Source organism: Hesperophylax consimilis, chromosome 24 (genome assembly GCF_061612785.1).
Source record: "Hesperophylax consimilis isolate HC1 chromosome 24, BYU_Hcon_1.0, whole genome shotgun sequence".
Lineage (NCBI taxonomy): Eukaryota > Metazoa > Arthropoda > Insecta > Trichoptera > Limnephilidae > Hesperophylax > Hesperophylax consimilis.
This window is the reverse complement of record NC_142859.1, coordinates 27,427,873-27,445,035: the sequence shown is the minus strand read 5'-3', so window position 1 is coordinate 27,445,035 and position 17,163 is coordinate 27,427,873. Positions and strand designations below refer to the sequence as shown.

Here is a 17,163-nt window from a genome sequence, read left to right as displayed (position 1 = left end):
CACAATTTGTATGTCATAAGTGTTCAAAATTGGTTATTTATAAAGGGAAGGAACTTTTTCAAGGAATGCCTGCCATCATTAAATTAAGCTCATTTTCTTTATTAGTCATTTTTGTTTTTCATTCAATTCTGTAAAGAAAAAAGTTTAATAATTAATTAATTAATCTTTATTTTCATTATTTCAACAAGTTCATTTTCATAATTTCTACTTTATTTTCATTATTTTAACAAGTAAAGTAACCTATTTATTTGCTGATTGTGTTCATTTTATCTCATTAATATCAACAGTTTAAAATACAGTTGATGTACACTTGAGCAATCTACTGAACTGGGAACCAGTAAAAGTGTCACCTATTATACACATACATTGCATGTAAGAAAAAAATACTTAGATTAACAAGTTATCAAATATTACATTTATATAATTATATAAACCTATGTATATAAATTTCGACTACCATAATACGGGCGTGTGTCTAGTGTGGTAGTCGAAAAGCATGTAAAAACTGTACACATTAATATTTCATGAATAAAGAAAAAAAAAAAATAAAAAAAAATTAAAGTATCTGCGGGCCTTATACAAGACGCCCAGTTTTTTAGAGGCTAACTTGATGCTGGCTTGGATAGATAATGGGATGAATTTGACTTTTTAAAATGAAACGCAGAAAATTTACCAACATGGTTGATTTTGGAATTTTTGAAACAAATTTTCAAAAAGATGAAATGCCAAACGGTTGAGTTGAAGCAGGACTTCATAATCTAACTAAAAAATGATTGTTAGTAAAATGTTATCCTCAATTCTATCAGCAGGCGTTTTCACAAGATAACATTATTGTAAAAAGAAAACATATTTGTTTTAAATTAATCTAGCACCCATTTCGGGTTTAAGGTTTTCTTAATCCAATAGATCGGATAGCGAGCCTCTAAGGCTTTGCCGGGAAGGACAATTACCTTTTTCCTACTTAAACAAGATTGACTTACTGATCTTGGCAATACAAACAAAACGTTATTTATGCAAATTGTGATAGAATTTCGTTATTTCTGTCACGTTTTTGGATGTAATTTTAGATGCCCAATTTAATTTAAGGCTTTGAAATATTAAGTTCAAATGAAGAAGGGGTTATTCGTATTAACACATTTATTACAGAGCATGAATTTTCAACTTTTCGTTAATATTGATCGACAACTTAACCGGTTTCACTAATCAGGTAAACAGTTTTATTATTTACAAAATTGTAATTGTTATTTATAAACTTACTGCCAGTTTTGTAAGAGTTGAATAACAACGTTTGAAGTGAAAAAAAATATCCATTCATTTTTCTTCGACTCTAAAAAACATATCAAAAATAATTTGTAGACATGAATAGTTAAGATCTTTACTGATTTCCTATATTCTCTAACTTCTTTGTAAGATTTGAATAGCCAGGTCTGACTTTTAACCCCTAACTACGGCTAAAAATAATTCTAATTTTGGGATTCCACTAACGGCTGTGACCAGCACTACTCTTACAAAATATATTTGACTAGCTGAAGTGTACGCGACGTTGTTGGGTGTTATCCTTGGGAGTTAGTAGGCTTTTCTAAGATTAACTATTCCGTAGTAAGTTATTATTATGTATATCATAAGGTTTAGCCATCGTTAACAAGCAGTGCCCGAAAACATATTTTTACGATTTTTTATTTTTATTTTTTTTTATTTTTTATTTTTATTTATTTTTTTATTTTTTATTTTTTTATTATTTTTTTATTTTTTTATTTTTATTTTATATATATTCAATAATATTGTTATTGGGTTTATAAAAACAGTTTATTTTTAAACAAGTTCTGCGGTGTAATTATTATTACGCGTGACAGCTGTTTCGCCCTCTGAAGGCATTATCAAACTGTGGGTAGCCCACTGGGTAGCCCTCTGAAGGCATTATCAAACTGTGGGTAGCCCACAGTTTGATAATGCCTTCAGAAGGCGAAACAGCTGTCACACGTAATAATAATTACACCGCAGAACTTGTTTAAAAATAAACTGTTTTTATAAACCCAATAACAATATTATTGAATATATAAAAAATTAAAAAATAAAATGGAGTTCTACAAATAAAATTTAATAACAATAAATATATCTTTACGACTTGTTTATAAAACAACGACTTTTCTCTACTTTCTATAAATATATAATCAGCATGTATTATATATATAAGCCTTCCGCAATCGAAATCTAAGTTACAGTGAAAACCCTATCAAAATCCGTTCCGTAGTAGAACTAAGCGCACAAACAGACACATAATAACATGATAAACATATATTTGAAGTATAAAGTAATCCTTTTTTATCTAAAACCTACTAACTAACCCTCACGCCTTTTCCCTGCAAGGGTAGGCAGAGAAATCGATCTTGGGACCACACAATCCTTGCTTCATTCACATTCATAAACCGTCTCACACATACTCTTCTGTTATTCTGACTATTGATATGGCCCCCTCAAGTATTTGTTTCAATCGATCGTGCCATGACTTCCTGCAAAGTCCCCGACTTTTTCTCCCATTCACATTCGCCTCATATTTTATTTTCCTGAAACTTATTTCTACATTCGTTTACTCTACATACCCAAACCATCAAAGCGTCCCTTTCTTAAGCGTACTCCTTGCATACTTGGTTTTACCATACGAGATTTCATTCAATCTTTTTTAACCCTTCTTCTGCCAATTCCTCGCATCACCACCATACATCAGGGTAGATATTGACACTGTACTGACTGCTAGCTTCGCTTATTTGGACAATTTTTTGCTAGCGCCAACCGCGTTCGCTCCTCCCGTTAACGGAGTTTCCGTCATGTATCTCTATCTGCCTTTCCATCACTCGTAAACATACCTCCCAAATACTCATACTCCACATCCAAACAATATAATATTTTATCTAAAATCCATAAAACAAAAACAACCCTTTTCTCTTATAATAACATACTGCTAACGTGGCAGGCAGATAGGACGTAAGTGTCCATCTTCCAGCACCGCTGTAATCCCTCTTCAAGTTATGGGTTTTGTCTTTTACAGACATCGTGTTTCTCCTTTATCTTCTCCATAAACCCCCTTTCTTACCACTTCTCTCTTATCTATTGGCGTTTCAACACATCCCTCCAAGGGCCGACTGGAAGTGACTAAGATAAGATGGGAGATGAAGTCCTTGAAGCATCGCCACGTATTTTGTGAAATTACAGAGGTCCACTAAAAATGCCACGAATTGTAAATACCATTTGAATTATCACCAAATCAGGTCCAATTTTATTTGGTCCAACACAAATACAAATGACTTTAATAGTTTAGACAAAAACAAATGATTTACATGTTTGTTAATTTATTTATTTAATATCCACGGTATAAACATTCCATAATAAATAAATTACCTGTCAGAAAATACTAGCATAAGCTAATACTATATATATTTATTTAGAGTATAGTTATTCAAAAAATTAACTTTGCCGTTTGATCGTAAACTGACAAAGAAAGTATACGATGAATAAAAATAAATAAATAAAAAGCTTTAGAAGGATATAAAAGTTATTTTTTTAATGTAAAACCGCACAAGAGTCCCAACTGATTCCAACTGCTCCCAAAAGTCTGGAGTATAGGGAAGAGAAAGGGAAGTATCTGGCTATCCAGATTTGGTCGGCAAACACGGCGAAAGCCATTTTAAGCAAGGTTTCGATTCTGAACTGGTCTTACACCAGGGCGATACTGAGAGTATCTTCTACTCTGGATTCAAGTACATACAAAATATAATATATAAGTAGAATTAAGGATAAATTAAATTGATTTAAAATATATCATGATAGCCTCCATCCTTGCAGCCCTATGGATCCGCTACACCTGCGTATCTATTACTGACTTCACGTAATTTAGGTACAAAGCCAGTGTTTAAAATGCTCAGTTCTGGAATTAAGACATTTTAACAGGGAGTAGCTGTCGTAAGTACGTTAAATTTAAAGAAGTTTATTAAATCAGCTTAAAAATAACAGCTTCAAAAGTAACATCTACCGAAATAGCGGGCTATTCAAAATAAAACCTCTTATTGGAAAACCCTGTGTATATTTTTTAATCGGTTTCCTTCAATAGCATCCATATCCTTCATCAGGGTTATATAAAAACAATATATTTTCTACTCCTCAAAAATTATCTTCTCTTGGCATTATCAGTACAGAACTAGGATGGTTCAAATCCTATCTAAGTGATAGAACGCAACAAGTAGAGATACATAATAATTTAAGCAATAGCAAATCAATCTCTTTTGGGGTTCCTCAAGGTAGTGTGCTTGGACCAATATTGTTTATTTTAGATATTTTAGGTAAAATTTTTAGTTTCGCAGAAGACACTGTTTTAATATTTGAGGGTAAAACCTTGAGAGATGCTTTTAATAAATGTGATTTAGGATTAAGAGCAGTGAAGAGTTGGCTGAATTTGGAATATAATAAAAACTAAATATGTCATATTTCGTATATCATCGAAAAGTCAATCTTTTGTCACTCATAATCTATATAAACATAATAGTAATTGCCACCCCTTGGAAAGTGTAGACTGTATCAGATATCATAAATGTTAAAGCAAATGCAGACATATACACAAATAAACTGAAATCTATTATTCAAACTGCAGGTATGAAACAATTAGTTAAAGATTTCACACGAATTACTAATACCTCTAAAACATTGATTGATCTGGTTATCTCAAATAAATTTAACCTATGTGTTAATGTATTAGATAAACCTAAAATTACCGACCATAATATGATTCAAATTCTATTAAATGACAGAGAAAACTACAACTCCATTAAAGAAACACAAGTAATAACATTTAAAAATTACAAAAGATACAATAAAGAACTCTTCATTCAGACCTTAAAGACTATTGATTGGAATGAAATAAATCAAATGAAATATAACAAAAAAGCTGACCAGATGATATTAAACATTAAAAAATCCATTGATGAAGTAGTTCCAGAACAGAAGATACGTAAAGGAAACAATAATAAATGGTTCACAAAAGAACTACGCACAATGCAGCACGATAGAGATACATTTTACAAGAAAGCACTCCTTACTAATAGTACTATGGATTGGAATAACTACAAAAAAATGAGAAATAAATACTCTAAAGACATAAAAAGAACGCATAATGAGTACATAAAAAATAAAATAAACTCGGAAGAAGGGGATCCCAAAAAAATTTGGAAAAGCATTAAAGAATTAGTACATGGCGATAACAAAAACGACATAAAAATAGTAAACTTCCCAAAAGATATAAACGAAGAAAACATGGCTAATAGCTTTAATAAATATTTTATAGAAAGCATCACTCAAATTAACAAATTAATACCCAACATTGTTTTCAACCCCACAAATGATAATAACAACTCAAACAAAGAATTATTGGTCTTCAGAAAAATAACTGCAGAATATTTATTTAACATTTTAAACAAAATTAAATCAAAAAATAGTTCAGATGGATTAACTATTAGTCTGATAAAAGATGCTTTTCCAGTAATTGGATCTACTCTATTAAATATTATTAATCAGACAATTGAAGAAGGAAAATTTCCACAGTCATGGAAACTGTCTACCACTATACCGGTCCCAAAGGTTAAAAATACCAGAAAATGTGAAGAATTTCAACCAATAAACACCTTACCGAAATATGAACAGATACTTGAAGTGATAATAAAAGAACAAATATTGCAATACTTAGATGAACACAATATTTTATACCAAGAACAATCGGGATTCAGATGTAATAATTCTTGTGAAACAGCGTTAAATGTAATCGTTGAAGAATGGAAAGAAGGAATGAATAGTAATAAATTTATCTTAGCAATATTCTTGGATTTTCAAAGGGCATTCGAAACCATAGATCGAGAAATATTGATAAGAAAGCTTAAAGAAATTGGTTTCTCAACTCTAGCCATTAAATTAATAAAAGAGTATTTGAAAGACCGAATACAGGTAACAAAAATTAATAATCAATTTTCAAAACCAATGGAAAATAAATTAGGAGTACCATAGGGATCAGTCCTTGGACCTCTATTGTTGATACTCTATATTAATGACATGGTGAAAATATTTTCAAAATGCAAAGTACGACTATTTGCCGATGATACACTTATATATATAATTGGAGAAAACTATGAAGAACTAATACATATTTTAAATAATGAACTAGATAATGTATCAAGATGGCTAAAAATAAATAAGCTTAAATTAAATACAAAAAAAAACAAAATGTATGGTAATTGGTTATAAGAAGACATCCAGTGAAAGCAAAATCAAAATTGATGGTGAAATTATTGAAAATGTTACCAATATAAAATACTTGGGAGTTATAATAGATTCCAAACTGAACATTAACAAACATGCGGAATATACCCAAAAGAAAATTGGTAAAAAAATATCTTTTTTGGGAAGAATTCGCCAAAAACTGTCCGAAAAAACTGCAATCACCATTTATAACTCCATTATTGCTCCACATTTTAATTACTGCTCAACTATCCTTTTCCTGTGTAACGACCGAGAGCAAAATAAATTTCAAATTCTCCAAAATAGGGCAATGAGAACAATACTCAGACGAAATAGGTATTCAAAAGTAAATAAAATGTTAAACGAACTAAATTGGCTAACGGTGAAACAGATGTTGACCTTGAACACGATGATATTTTTACACAAAATTGTAAACAACCTGCTACCCAAATATTTTTCGAATAAAATTGTATACAACAAGGACATACACAAACATAAAACTAGGACGTACAATCAAATTAGGCTACCAAAGAAGGACAAAGCGAATACCCAGAATACTATATTATATAAAGGGATGAAATACTATAACGCGCTGCCGGAAAACCTTAAGTCTGCCCCAATTGAAAAGTTCAAGATGTTGTGTAGGAGCCACATCAAGCAAGAAAAAAAAACATAGTATATTTGTATGTAATAATTAATTAGTCATTTGTAAACTTAAATGTACAAATTACTAAAATAAAAACAATAAATAAAAAAAAAAAAAAAAAAAAAAAAAAAAAAAGATATCTAGGTGTAAAAATTGATATATTTTAAAGATGATATGGCCATATCGATATGTTAACAAAGAATATCAGGAGACTTATTTATTTTTAAAGAACTTCGACATATATTGGACAAAGAGAAATTAAAAACTGTCTATTTTGCCTTAGTCCAATCTCGACTTTCTTATAACATAGTATGCTGTGGATCATGTCTTAAGTCCACTGTAAAACAACTAAATATTACCCAAAAATTGATTCTTAAAGTTATTTACAAAAAAATCTGTTATCCATCCAACCTAATTTATAAGGAATATAACGTTATGTGTATAAAACAGCTCAAATACTTTCAATATACTCAAATATTTCGCTGACGATTTTTTTATCAATATCAAATTTGCAGAAAGAAAACAACATACCCGTGCAACTAGACTTGGCTCTACATTGAACTTTGTGGCGATACATACTAAAACTTCTTTTGGTAAAGGAAACTATTTATATCATGCATCACTTATGTTTGATATTCTTCAAGATCAGATTATGTCTATCAATTCCTTAGTTAAATTTAAAAAGTTAATTGAGATGTTTGTATTTACAGAGGATTGTCTTATTATATGATGTTTTTTCATCCTTGTCCTTTCTTAAATAATAAGGTTTTATCTATTTTCATTTATTTTAAGTCTCACTTGCTAAACACTGAATGTCACCCTAGCTGAATGTTACCCATTTAGTAACTCATCCAATACAGATTTAAAAAAAAAATTGTGTTTGTAAGTTGTATTACTTTATGTTTGCTTCACTCGAATGTAAATTGTTAACCTCGGTACAGGTTTAATCCTAGTGAGGTTGATTTTTATAAACAAAAAACATGATCGATATATAGTGAGATGCAATAAATAAAAAGTTGAAAAACATTTTATAAATTTTTCAAGCCGGTTTACATAAAATATTTTAATGGTACGGTAAGTACTTTTTTTATTAAGTTTAAATATAAATACCCCGCTCTAAAGTATATTATGTTACCAATCTGTCAGAATTAATTAAAATGTGAGTTTAGAGCAAGCCCTCGTTAGTAGAGTCTTGCGTTGCCTTAAATCGGGTACCAAGAGTCAGAATAACAGGAGGGTATGTATTAAGCGATGTTGAATTTGAATGAAGCAAGGAACGTGTGCCAAAATAGAGCGATTTAGAAGTCCATCTTCTCTTTCTATTCATGCGGGGAAACGGTGTTATGTTTACTTAGTTCAGTATTCAATCTACTCTAATTTCGAACCTCCCGTAATTTTTTTCCCACGGTGGTGTATAATATAAATATCCTTACTTATAGCTTGTTCCTTTCAGAAGGTCGTAACGGGATAGTCGATAAAGTCGATGATGCGAAATCTCCCGAAGGATTCACTGAATTATTTAACGCTTCGCTAAAACAATATTATTTTATTACGCTGCAGTCGCTCTCCATTTGCCCACAGTACTACTAGGAGATGAACTATTTTACGGCGGCCTTAATCGCCAATATCCTTAAGTGGGTAAGGCGTACAGTCGGCGCAAGTGTTCGTTCGGTACGGCTTTTATTACGGGGACCATATGCCGTCATACTTTATACCTATATGCCGGTTTTTATAGGTTGGGGATGCGATAACGACGCATATTAACTTTTTTTAAGTTGGAAAAACTGACTTATTGAGCTTGCGTTAGAAGTCTTTGAGTTGACGGGCAGTAAATGAAAAAATAGGTTTACATTTTATGAGCGAATCCATTTGTTTATGAAGAGTGTCGAGGATTTATTCTTTATGGCTTCTATTAAAAAAAACATGTTCATGTTTCACAAGGATTCGTTTTCGGTGATGTCGACGAAAGTCACCAATCTAGGAGGAATGGGGTTCTCACAGTAACAGCATGAAAAATAATAAACTATTTTATTGACAGATCATACCTCCTGGAATAAATTATCGCCAGGGTCCACATCATGACTTGTTCTATTTTCCACATTGCAGATCCAACGTTCTGGCTCAGCATAGCATTATAGACAGAGACATGATGCTACAAAATGAAATTTATAGGTCTCTTACATTTTCAGCGTCATCCTTAACCCTTCAGGCATCGGGAGGACATTACTAGCCACAAACATCATATCCCATTATAGCCTCTGAAGGACAGATATGACCGGAGCGTCAATAGATTATAAAAGTATCTTTTTTTCTCTATAATGTGTAGATATGTGATATATTCGTCATTGGAAAAATAAATAATTATTTTTCACAGTTTGTATCAAATATATTATACATTGTTACATGGATAAAATTCAAAAAAAATTTCAAAGTACATGCTTACGAATTTCGGAATTAATTCATTGACAGTAAAAAGTAACGGTATAAAAATTATATGACAGGTTTATTACTTATTACCTACACAAAAGGAACATATTTTATAAATATCGAATTCTTTCAAATTATGGACGTTCCGAGTTAAAATGTCATGGTCGGTTTTTTTGTTAACATTTTCACGTTTGATATAATTTTTTTTATTTTTTAAATGTTTTTTACAAATGCAAATTTTTCAAAGATAAATGAATCTAGTTTCTAAAATAGTATTGTATTAGGATTATATGTATAAACCTGTGATACACAATAAAACAAAAAGTTAATAAAAATAGCGCATTCTAATTTTTATTTTTGGATTGGATCAAAGAGTGTGAATTTTGTAATAATTTCAATTTTAATTTGCTCGAAGCCAGTACATCTATGGCATCTCCATCGCGAGAAATGAAGACGGTAGAGATGGGAATGAGGAATAAAAGAGATACGTTATTAATAATATATTATGTAATATTGTTTCGTGAGTATCTTTTGGTTGTTAGTGCATAGGTGAGCCTTTCCTAGTTGAGGCTATTCTAAACAAGAAATTTAAAAAAGGAAGGATTTAAATATTTTTGAATAAACTCTCTCTTACTTAAAAAAATATTGGTAAGCCACCCACCCTCATTTCATCGAAGATCTGGTTCCAAAAATCACATTTATGCTTAATTTTAATTTAACTCATTTATTTCACTTAACATTTCGAGGGGTAAGGCTCTCGACTAGCAAGCAGAAGGTCACGTGTTCAATCTCGGCGTGCACTAGTTAATTTTAATTGATTATTTATTGTTATTTCACAATTCACTAATGTAAATATGTTGTTTATTAGCGATACGTTTCAGGGCGGAATATTTTCTTTGTATCGCCCTGGTGTAAGACCACCATTCAAAATTGAATTGTTCTTGAGATGACTTTGGTCGTGTTTGGTGACCGGATCTGAGTATCCAGAAACTTCTCCACTTTTTTCTTTCGCATCTCCTTCCCATTCCTACTACCTTTAGCCTCACAACATACCCCAATTCTGAACGCCATAATCTAACTGGTTTTAGACGTTTGGGAGCAGATAAGTCTCTTGTGCTGCTTTACATAAAAAAATATGTATATTTTGGCACTGTTATAGCATAATTATTTCAATGATGGTGCATGTTTGCATGAATATATCTTTTAGTGATGTTGCATATTTGCATGCATATATCTTTAATGATTGTGTATGTTTGCATGCATATATCTTTTAATGATGGTGCATGTTTGCACACACATATATTTCAACGATGGTGAATGTTTGCATTCATATATCTTTCAAAGATGGTGCATGTTTGCATGCATATATCTTACCATATATCTTTAAGTGATGTAGCATGTTTGCACGCATATATCTTTCAATGATGGTGCATGTTTGAATTAATATTTTTAAAAACATATGGTGCAAGTTTGAATGCATATATTTTTCTATGATTGTGCATGTTTGCATGCACATATCTTTCAATAATGGTACATGTTTGAATTAATATTTTTAAAAACATATGGTGCAAGTTTGAATGCATATATTTTTCAATGATTGTGTATGTTTGCATGCACATATCTTTCAATAATGGTGCATGTTTAAATTGATATTTTTAAAAACATATGGTGCAAGTTTGAATGCATATATTTTTCAATGATTGTGCATGTTTGCATGCACATAACTTTCAACGATGCTGCATGTCTGCATACATATACGTCCCCACAGTAAAAAATAATAAACCGTGTAATTAAATATGTTTAATTTTTTATTTTATTGTGAAATCAAACACCAACTCTTTCAGTATAGTTTTTCATGTCTTCTTCCGTGAAATCAGCCGATATCATTATTATTAATTGAACCCTGTTATTAAAATCGAGTAAAAAATATATCGTAATGCCATTTAAAAAATAAACTAAAAAAACCTCAACAATGATACCTTATAACTGAATTCATAATTTACTTCTTGCGCCCATCATTTTCATTCCATCCTCAAAATGAATATGCTAATGATATTCATGAAAATTAATTTAGTTAATAATTATATGATCAGACATCTCTCGTCAAATTGCGAAATTGTCAATTTGCGAATTTGCTAAATCATAAAGGAAAGTAATAATAACGTAATATGAAAGGAAGGTACCGGCGGTGTTTCCATCCTGCGAAAGGCTGTGTGGCGGAAAGGCGTAAGCTTGTATGTATGTTTGTATGTTTGCCTGGGTCTACATCCCCTGTTTGCCATGAAATCCTCCGTATTAAATTATTTTCGAAGCCATAAGAAGAAATCACTCCGTTTTCTCAAACAATGCTAATGATAGGATGAGCCTTTGCTTTATTACAGGGTGGTTTTGAGAATTCTTTAATTTAACGGCAAAGAAAAATAAAGCGTAAATTAAGTCTATTGAATCAGTGAAGAAAAAGATAATACTAACAAATTTAAAAGAAACAGAATAAGACACAAAAAACAGGATCTCTGTTTTACCGGAAAAACGTCCTTATTAGCTCCACCATTGGAACCTAATTATTAAACATCATATTTGTCGATCTCGATATCTAATTTCTAATTAATAGTAATAATATTTGGATGATTTTTATAGCGCTGTGTTTGTGCAAAATCACATCAAATGTGCTGTACAAATATATAATACATTTCTACAACGATCTATGTTATTACTAACTATATGTGTAGATATTATTCAGTACAATACTTACCTGGTAGGTCACTTGAGATTAACAATTAATTAACATTAACTAAATGATTATTAGCGATGTTTAGATACAAAGTTGAGGACATAATTGGAAAATTAGATATAATTTAATTTAATGGTGTGACTGAGCTTAAAAAGGTAAGTTTTTAGTTTAGACCTGAAATCTGTTGGACTTGTTATGGATCTTAGTTCCGGAGGGAGTTTATTCCAAGCCTTCGGCCCAGATGCTCCGAAAGCGCGATCACCAAACTTAGTATTTGGCTTGCGCTTAGATTCCATCTGACTACAGCTGATGATGTTCCTGATCTAAGAGTTGACTGCCTCAGACCAGTGTTTTCCGGGAAGCATAGTTCAGAGATGTAGGGTGGGGCCATTTCATTGATGGATTTATACACCATCCAGCACAATTTGTACTGGATTTTTTCAGGGCACTTGAGCCAGTGAAGGTTACGAAGGTGTTCTGAAATGTGCAAATATTTAGAAACCCCGGTTATGAGCCGTGCTGCTGCATTAAACACTGATTGAAGTTTGTCAATTTGATATTTTGGAAGGCTGGCATATATGCATATATAACAGTCATTCCCATATTTTTGGTGGCTTTCGATTTGAATGATCACAGAGTTCTAAAAAATTGGTTTCTAACCTAGATGGTGTCTCGGATAAACTAATAAAGATAATAAGAATAAAAAAAGGTATGCTATCCTTATTCTACCAGTTTGCAATGGAAGATGCTCCAAGGAACTAGCGTAATTCATCCTTATATAACAAATGTATACGGTTGACATTTGTCACATGAGAACGGGTAGCTTCTTTGACTTGTTCTTGAGTTCAACAGGTAGGCGAACGATTTGCTGACCTCTGTGTTTCCTCCGTACTACAACATGATCCTCTTCAGGACACATGTTCACTCCTTCCTCTCATCAAAAAGACCCTCCACCCAGCATCCCCAAAGATGTCAGGGAACTTTTTTCCTCAGGGCCTCCTGTTTGGAGTTAATATATTTAAAAAAAAAACACATAACAAGCACCCTGTATCTGTTTGCAGTGATCATGTGCCAGGATAAATCCCGCTAACCTTATTGTCATAATATCACCATTCCTTCCTTATTTTTCCGGAGAAAATAATTTTCTAGTTCGTAAAAATACAGAATGAAATAAAGCATGCCATTTGCATGGTGTTTGGGTGAAAATTACGTATTTCATTTTAATATTCCTTGTTTTGGCTGCGGGAGACGTTTTTACGATTTCTTTGTGTAGACTTTTTCGGTTTCACATGAATTTTGAGTATTTGTTCAGCTGAAGTTTAAGTAAATTTCTTTTAAAATGGGTAATTATTTTTATGCTCACTTAGCGAGGTTATTGATTGCTTTCTTGGTATTAATTCATTTGACTTGCTTAACAGTTTTGTAATTCTAAAGCTGGAGTTTATTTTATTGAATACCTGCCACAGGCAGTAAAATTTAATTTGATGTTCTGTAAAGTCTTTGAAAATTCTCATTGTTTATTAAACCTACTTTTAAAATATGCATAAATTACGAAGACTACGAATTACTATTTCACAGAAGAAAAGCTACCATGCTAAAATATTTGTTTTTAGTAAACTTCAAATTTGTAATATTTAATCATTGAAGACTCTCAAACAAAAATTTGAAACTGAAAAATAAGAAAAGGGTACGTTCAAAATTAAAAATTTAAAAAAAAATTCATTGCACAAAAAGAGTACAAAGATATAGCTTATAGGTTACATCCTATTTCTTCCAGCTAACCCAACAAATACACATTATATTACATAACCCAACAAATGTAAGGTATTCATTTAAGGAATTTGTTTTATTTATTCATTTAATTCCGTTTGCAATTAGGAATTGAACACAAGACCTTAGCCTCGGCGAGGTTATGGTCCAACCACTGAGCTAATTCGACCCTATTTCCTGCGGTCATATTTAACAATAACTATTAATAACATAAACTTCATATAATTTAATTAATTTAGGAAAGGCTTTGTTAGTGCTAAATTTCTCACTAGATGGCGTCGACACATATCATATATTCATTTATTGGTGAAATATTTTTGACTTGTCAAATACTATTATTTTTTAATGATAAACTAAAGTTTATAAGACAAAGCTTTATGCATAGCATAAATGATAACAAATAATTTCCTATAATAATAGCCTTTCCTACAATAATAAAATTGGTTGTTTACAGGTGAAAAAAATATAATAAGCGGTAATTGTTGATTGAGGTACTAGTACATATTGAATTATTTGGCGGGTTGGAAATAAGCCGACATAGCTCAGTGGTTTCAGAGCACTTGACCGGACATCAGAAGGCACGGGTTCAATTCCCGTTGGCGGTATTTATTTTTACCCATGAGATATTTTCAATTTGTATTGATATGTCAGGCGACTAATTATTGCTTATAATTATTAGTTATCCTTTATGCTATGCATAAAGCCATGTCTTATAAACAATTATTTATCATTAAAAAATAATTAATTTATTTATTTATTATTAAATATTAACAATTTTTTTCTTTGTATATTTTAAAGGGTCATTTCAGAAACTGACATTTTAAAACGTCTTCGCTGATTGTTCCAGCTAATTATTAATTTTTTTATCGATATCGATATGCCAATATCATTGTCATCTCAAACCTTGAACGTAGTCCCAAATTAAAGAGTTACGTTTCTTCCCTTACAAAATGAATATAATAACAATGAAAAATTAAATACAATTAGTCATATTTACTTATAAATTTACGCCCGGCTGGGCTTTTAAATGTTATTTTTTTTACAAAGAATATCTAAATAAACATAAAAAAACCAAATTAAAAAGTCAATATAAGACATAATAAAACATAACCTCTTAAACAAAAACAATTTCAAAACGAAATAAAGTGGAAACTAGACACTTCACCATGCTATATGGAAAAATATAATTCTATGAAAATTACAAAACATTGGTAAAATAAACAGAGCTACGTAGTTTCTACAGTTAAATTATTTTATATTTGAAACTCTTCTTTCTGAAATTAATTGGGTAATGACTTGTTTATATTTGGTGAATGATGTGTTGAATATATAAACAACATTTTTATAGTCATTATCCAAATTTTGTATACGGCGAACGGGGGTATAGAATTGAGATTCTGTGTTGGAGTTATCACAATAGAACGGTAGATAATGCCTCGATGTTGATTTGCGAGGTATATGTAAAGAAATCAAGTATAAGAGTTCAGGGCTGTCAATTATTGAATTTATGATTTTATATAAACATTTATATGCAAATACTTCACAATATATCATATTTTCTGTTGCTGAATTATAAAATGAAGACGTTCTATTTTATTTACAGAAGAAGTTCCTACCTTAAACTGGTAACATTGGAAACAGTTCTCCCATCTGCAGTAAGCCATCGCCCGTCTTCGCACTCAAGTTGATTGTCCATTGAGTTGTGGAAAGTCATAAAAGTGGCTATTTTTGACTCATTTTCTTCAGATGACAATGTCTGCAAGATGGCTGAAAGAAAAATAAAAAAGTATTAATTATAATAAATAAATTTTATTCGATTTATATGTGTTTTTTCACAAATTACTCAATTAGAATAATATACAGTCTATTTGCGATACGTCCCAAAGTGGAAAATACTCTCAGTATTGGCCTGGTGTAAGATCACCGTTCAGAATTGAAATGTTGCAACGTGTTGCTTGAAATGGCTTTGGGCAGGTTTGGCCACCAGATCTAAATAACCAACTACTTTTCCCACCTCCTTCTTCCCCATCTCCTTCCCCTCCCAGCTACATTCAGCCTCACAAAATACCCCCGATTGGGAATACCATCGTCACACTGGGTCCAGAGTAGGTTGGAAGCAGTTGGGAATCTTGCACGGTTTCATATAAAAAGACAGGTTTCAGTACAATATCACAACATAAAAAAATTGCTTCCAGCACTTTAATTTTCATTTTTATTTTCTGTACCACTGATTAACTATTCATTTACAATACCTATAAGATTTATTTTAATTTAAATTTCGGGTAGATAGTTATCCAAAAAGTGTTGAGGTATTTTGGAGTAATTAAATATATCCACGTTTGTAGTAATTGACACTCCTCTTGTAGTGTTGTCCTGCATTAGATAATCTTTTCTGCCGCCTGGTACCTTGAAGAAGTCATGACCACAGCTGAAGTTTTCAGGCCCGTATCAGCCATATAATTCTTAGAGAAATGGGCCATCAATTAAGTTATGCATTAGGTATACTAAACCAGAGTATTGCAAAACTTGCACAACGTCTGTTTTCTAGGCTAAATCAATACGTTGCCTCAAGTAAGTAAGTTCCATGCGTCCGCATATAGGTATACCTGAGATGTTTATCGCAATTTTTCCTGAACATTCACGCATATAGTTTGTTGCGGAGTTCATACACCACCAGCGTACCACTTGTTAAAACACTTCTTATAACGCCACTGAACATGGCTATCTTTGCATCTAATTCAATTTCTTTGATGGAATCTTCTCTCTGAGATTAAAATTACCTTTCTATTGATATTCTAAGCACTGACTCTAAGATTTTCAATAGGAAATTGCAGTTTTCAACGCTGAACATTTATTGAATTTCAATGAGAAAAAAATACATTTCAACGCCGGGATTCGAACTCACTGCCTGTAGATTCGTAGTTGCAAGCCCCACCCCTCGACCGCGAAAGTCGTCAAATAGAAATACCATTCGAAATTTAAGTTCATCTAGAAATTTAGAAATTCACCTAGAAAACAAAGTCTAGAAATTCTAGACGAAATTGAAAAATTTGATAACGCCGACGACGAGAGTTTTTACTTACAATATTTGTAAATAATAGTAGGTTTTTTGGCGTTAAAAATGTACGTAATTTAAGCGATAAATTATTTTGTTGTTGTTCACAGATAGCGCAAGCAACTACCATTTTCCTATCGGATTATAATGAAATTACGAAACATAATTGAATTGCGGAAGCCTTGCCCTGTGCTTATTATTAAATTACTTGAACTTCGAAGGTCGTGTTGAACGGTACTTACTCAGTCTAAAATAATG

The 17,163-nt window shown here is 31.6% G+C and overlaps 1 protein-coding gene across 1 annotated transcript in view; it reads right to left on the bottom strand.

Moving 5' to 3' along the window:
- Nucleotides 1-17,163, bottom strand: part of LOC149412141 (cell adhesion molecule Dscam1-like) — a 386,575-nt gene that overhangs the window by 110,287 nt on the left and 259,125 nt on the right. Inside the window, exon 2 of the mRNA XM_089646313.1 lies at nt 15,467-15,617. Within this exon, the coding sequence (XP_089502439.1) occupies nt 15,467-15,617 (151 nt within the window). The remainder of the gene's footprint in view (nt 1-15,466; nt 15,618-17,163) is intronic.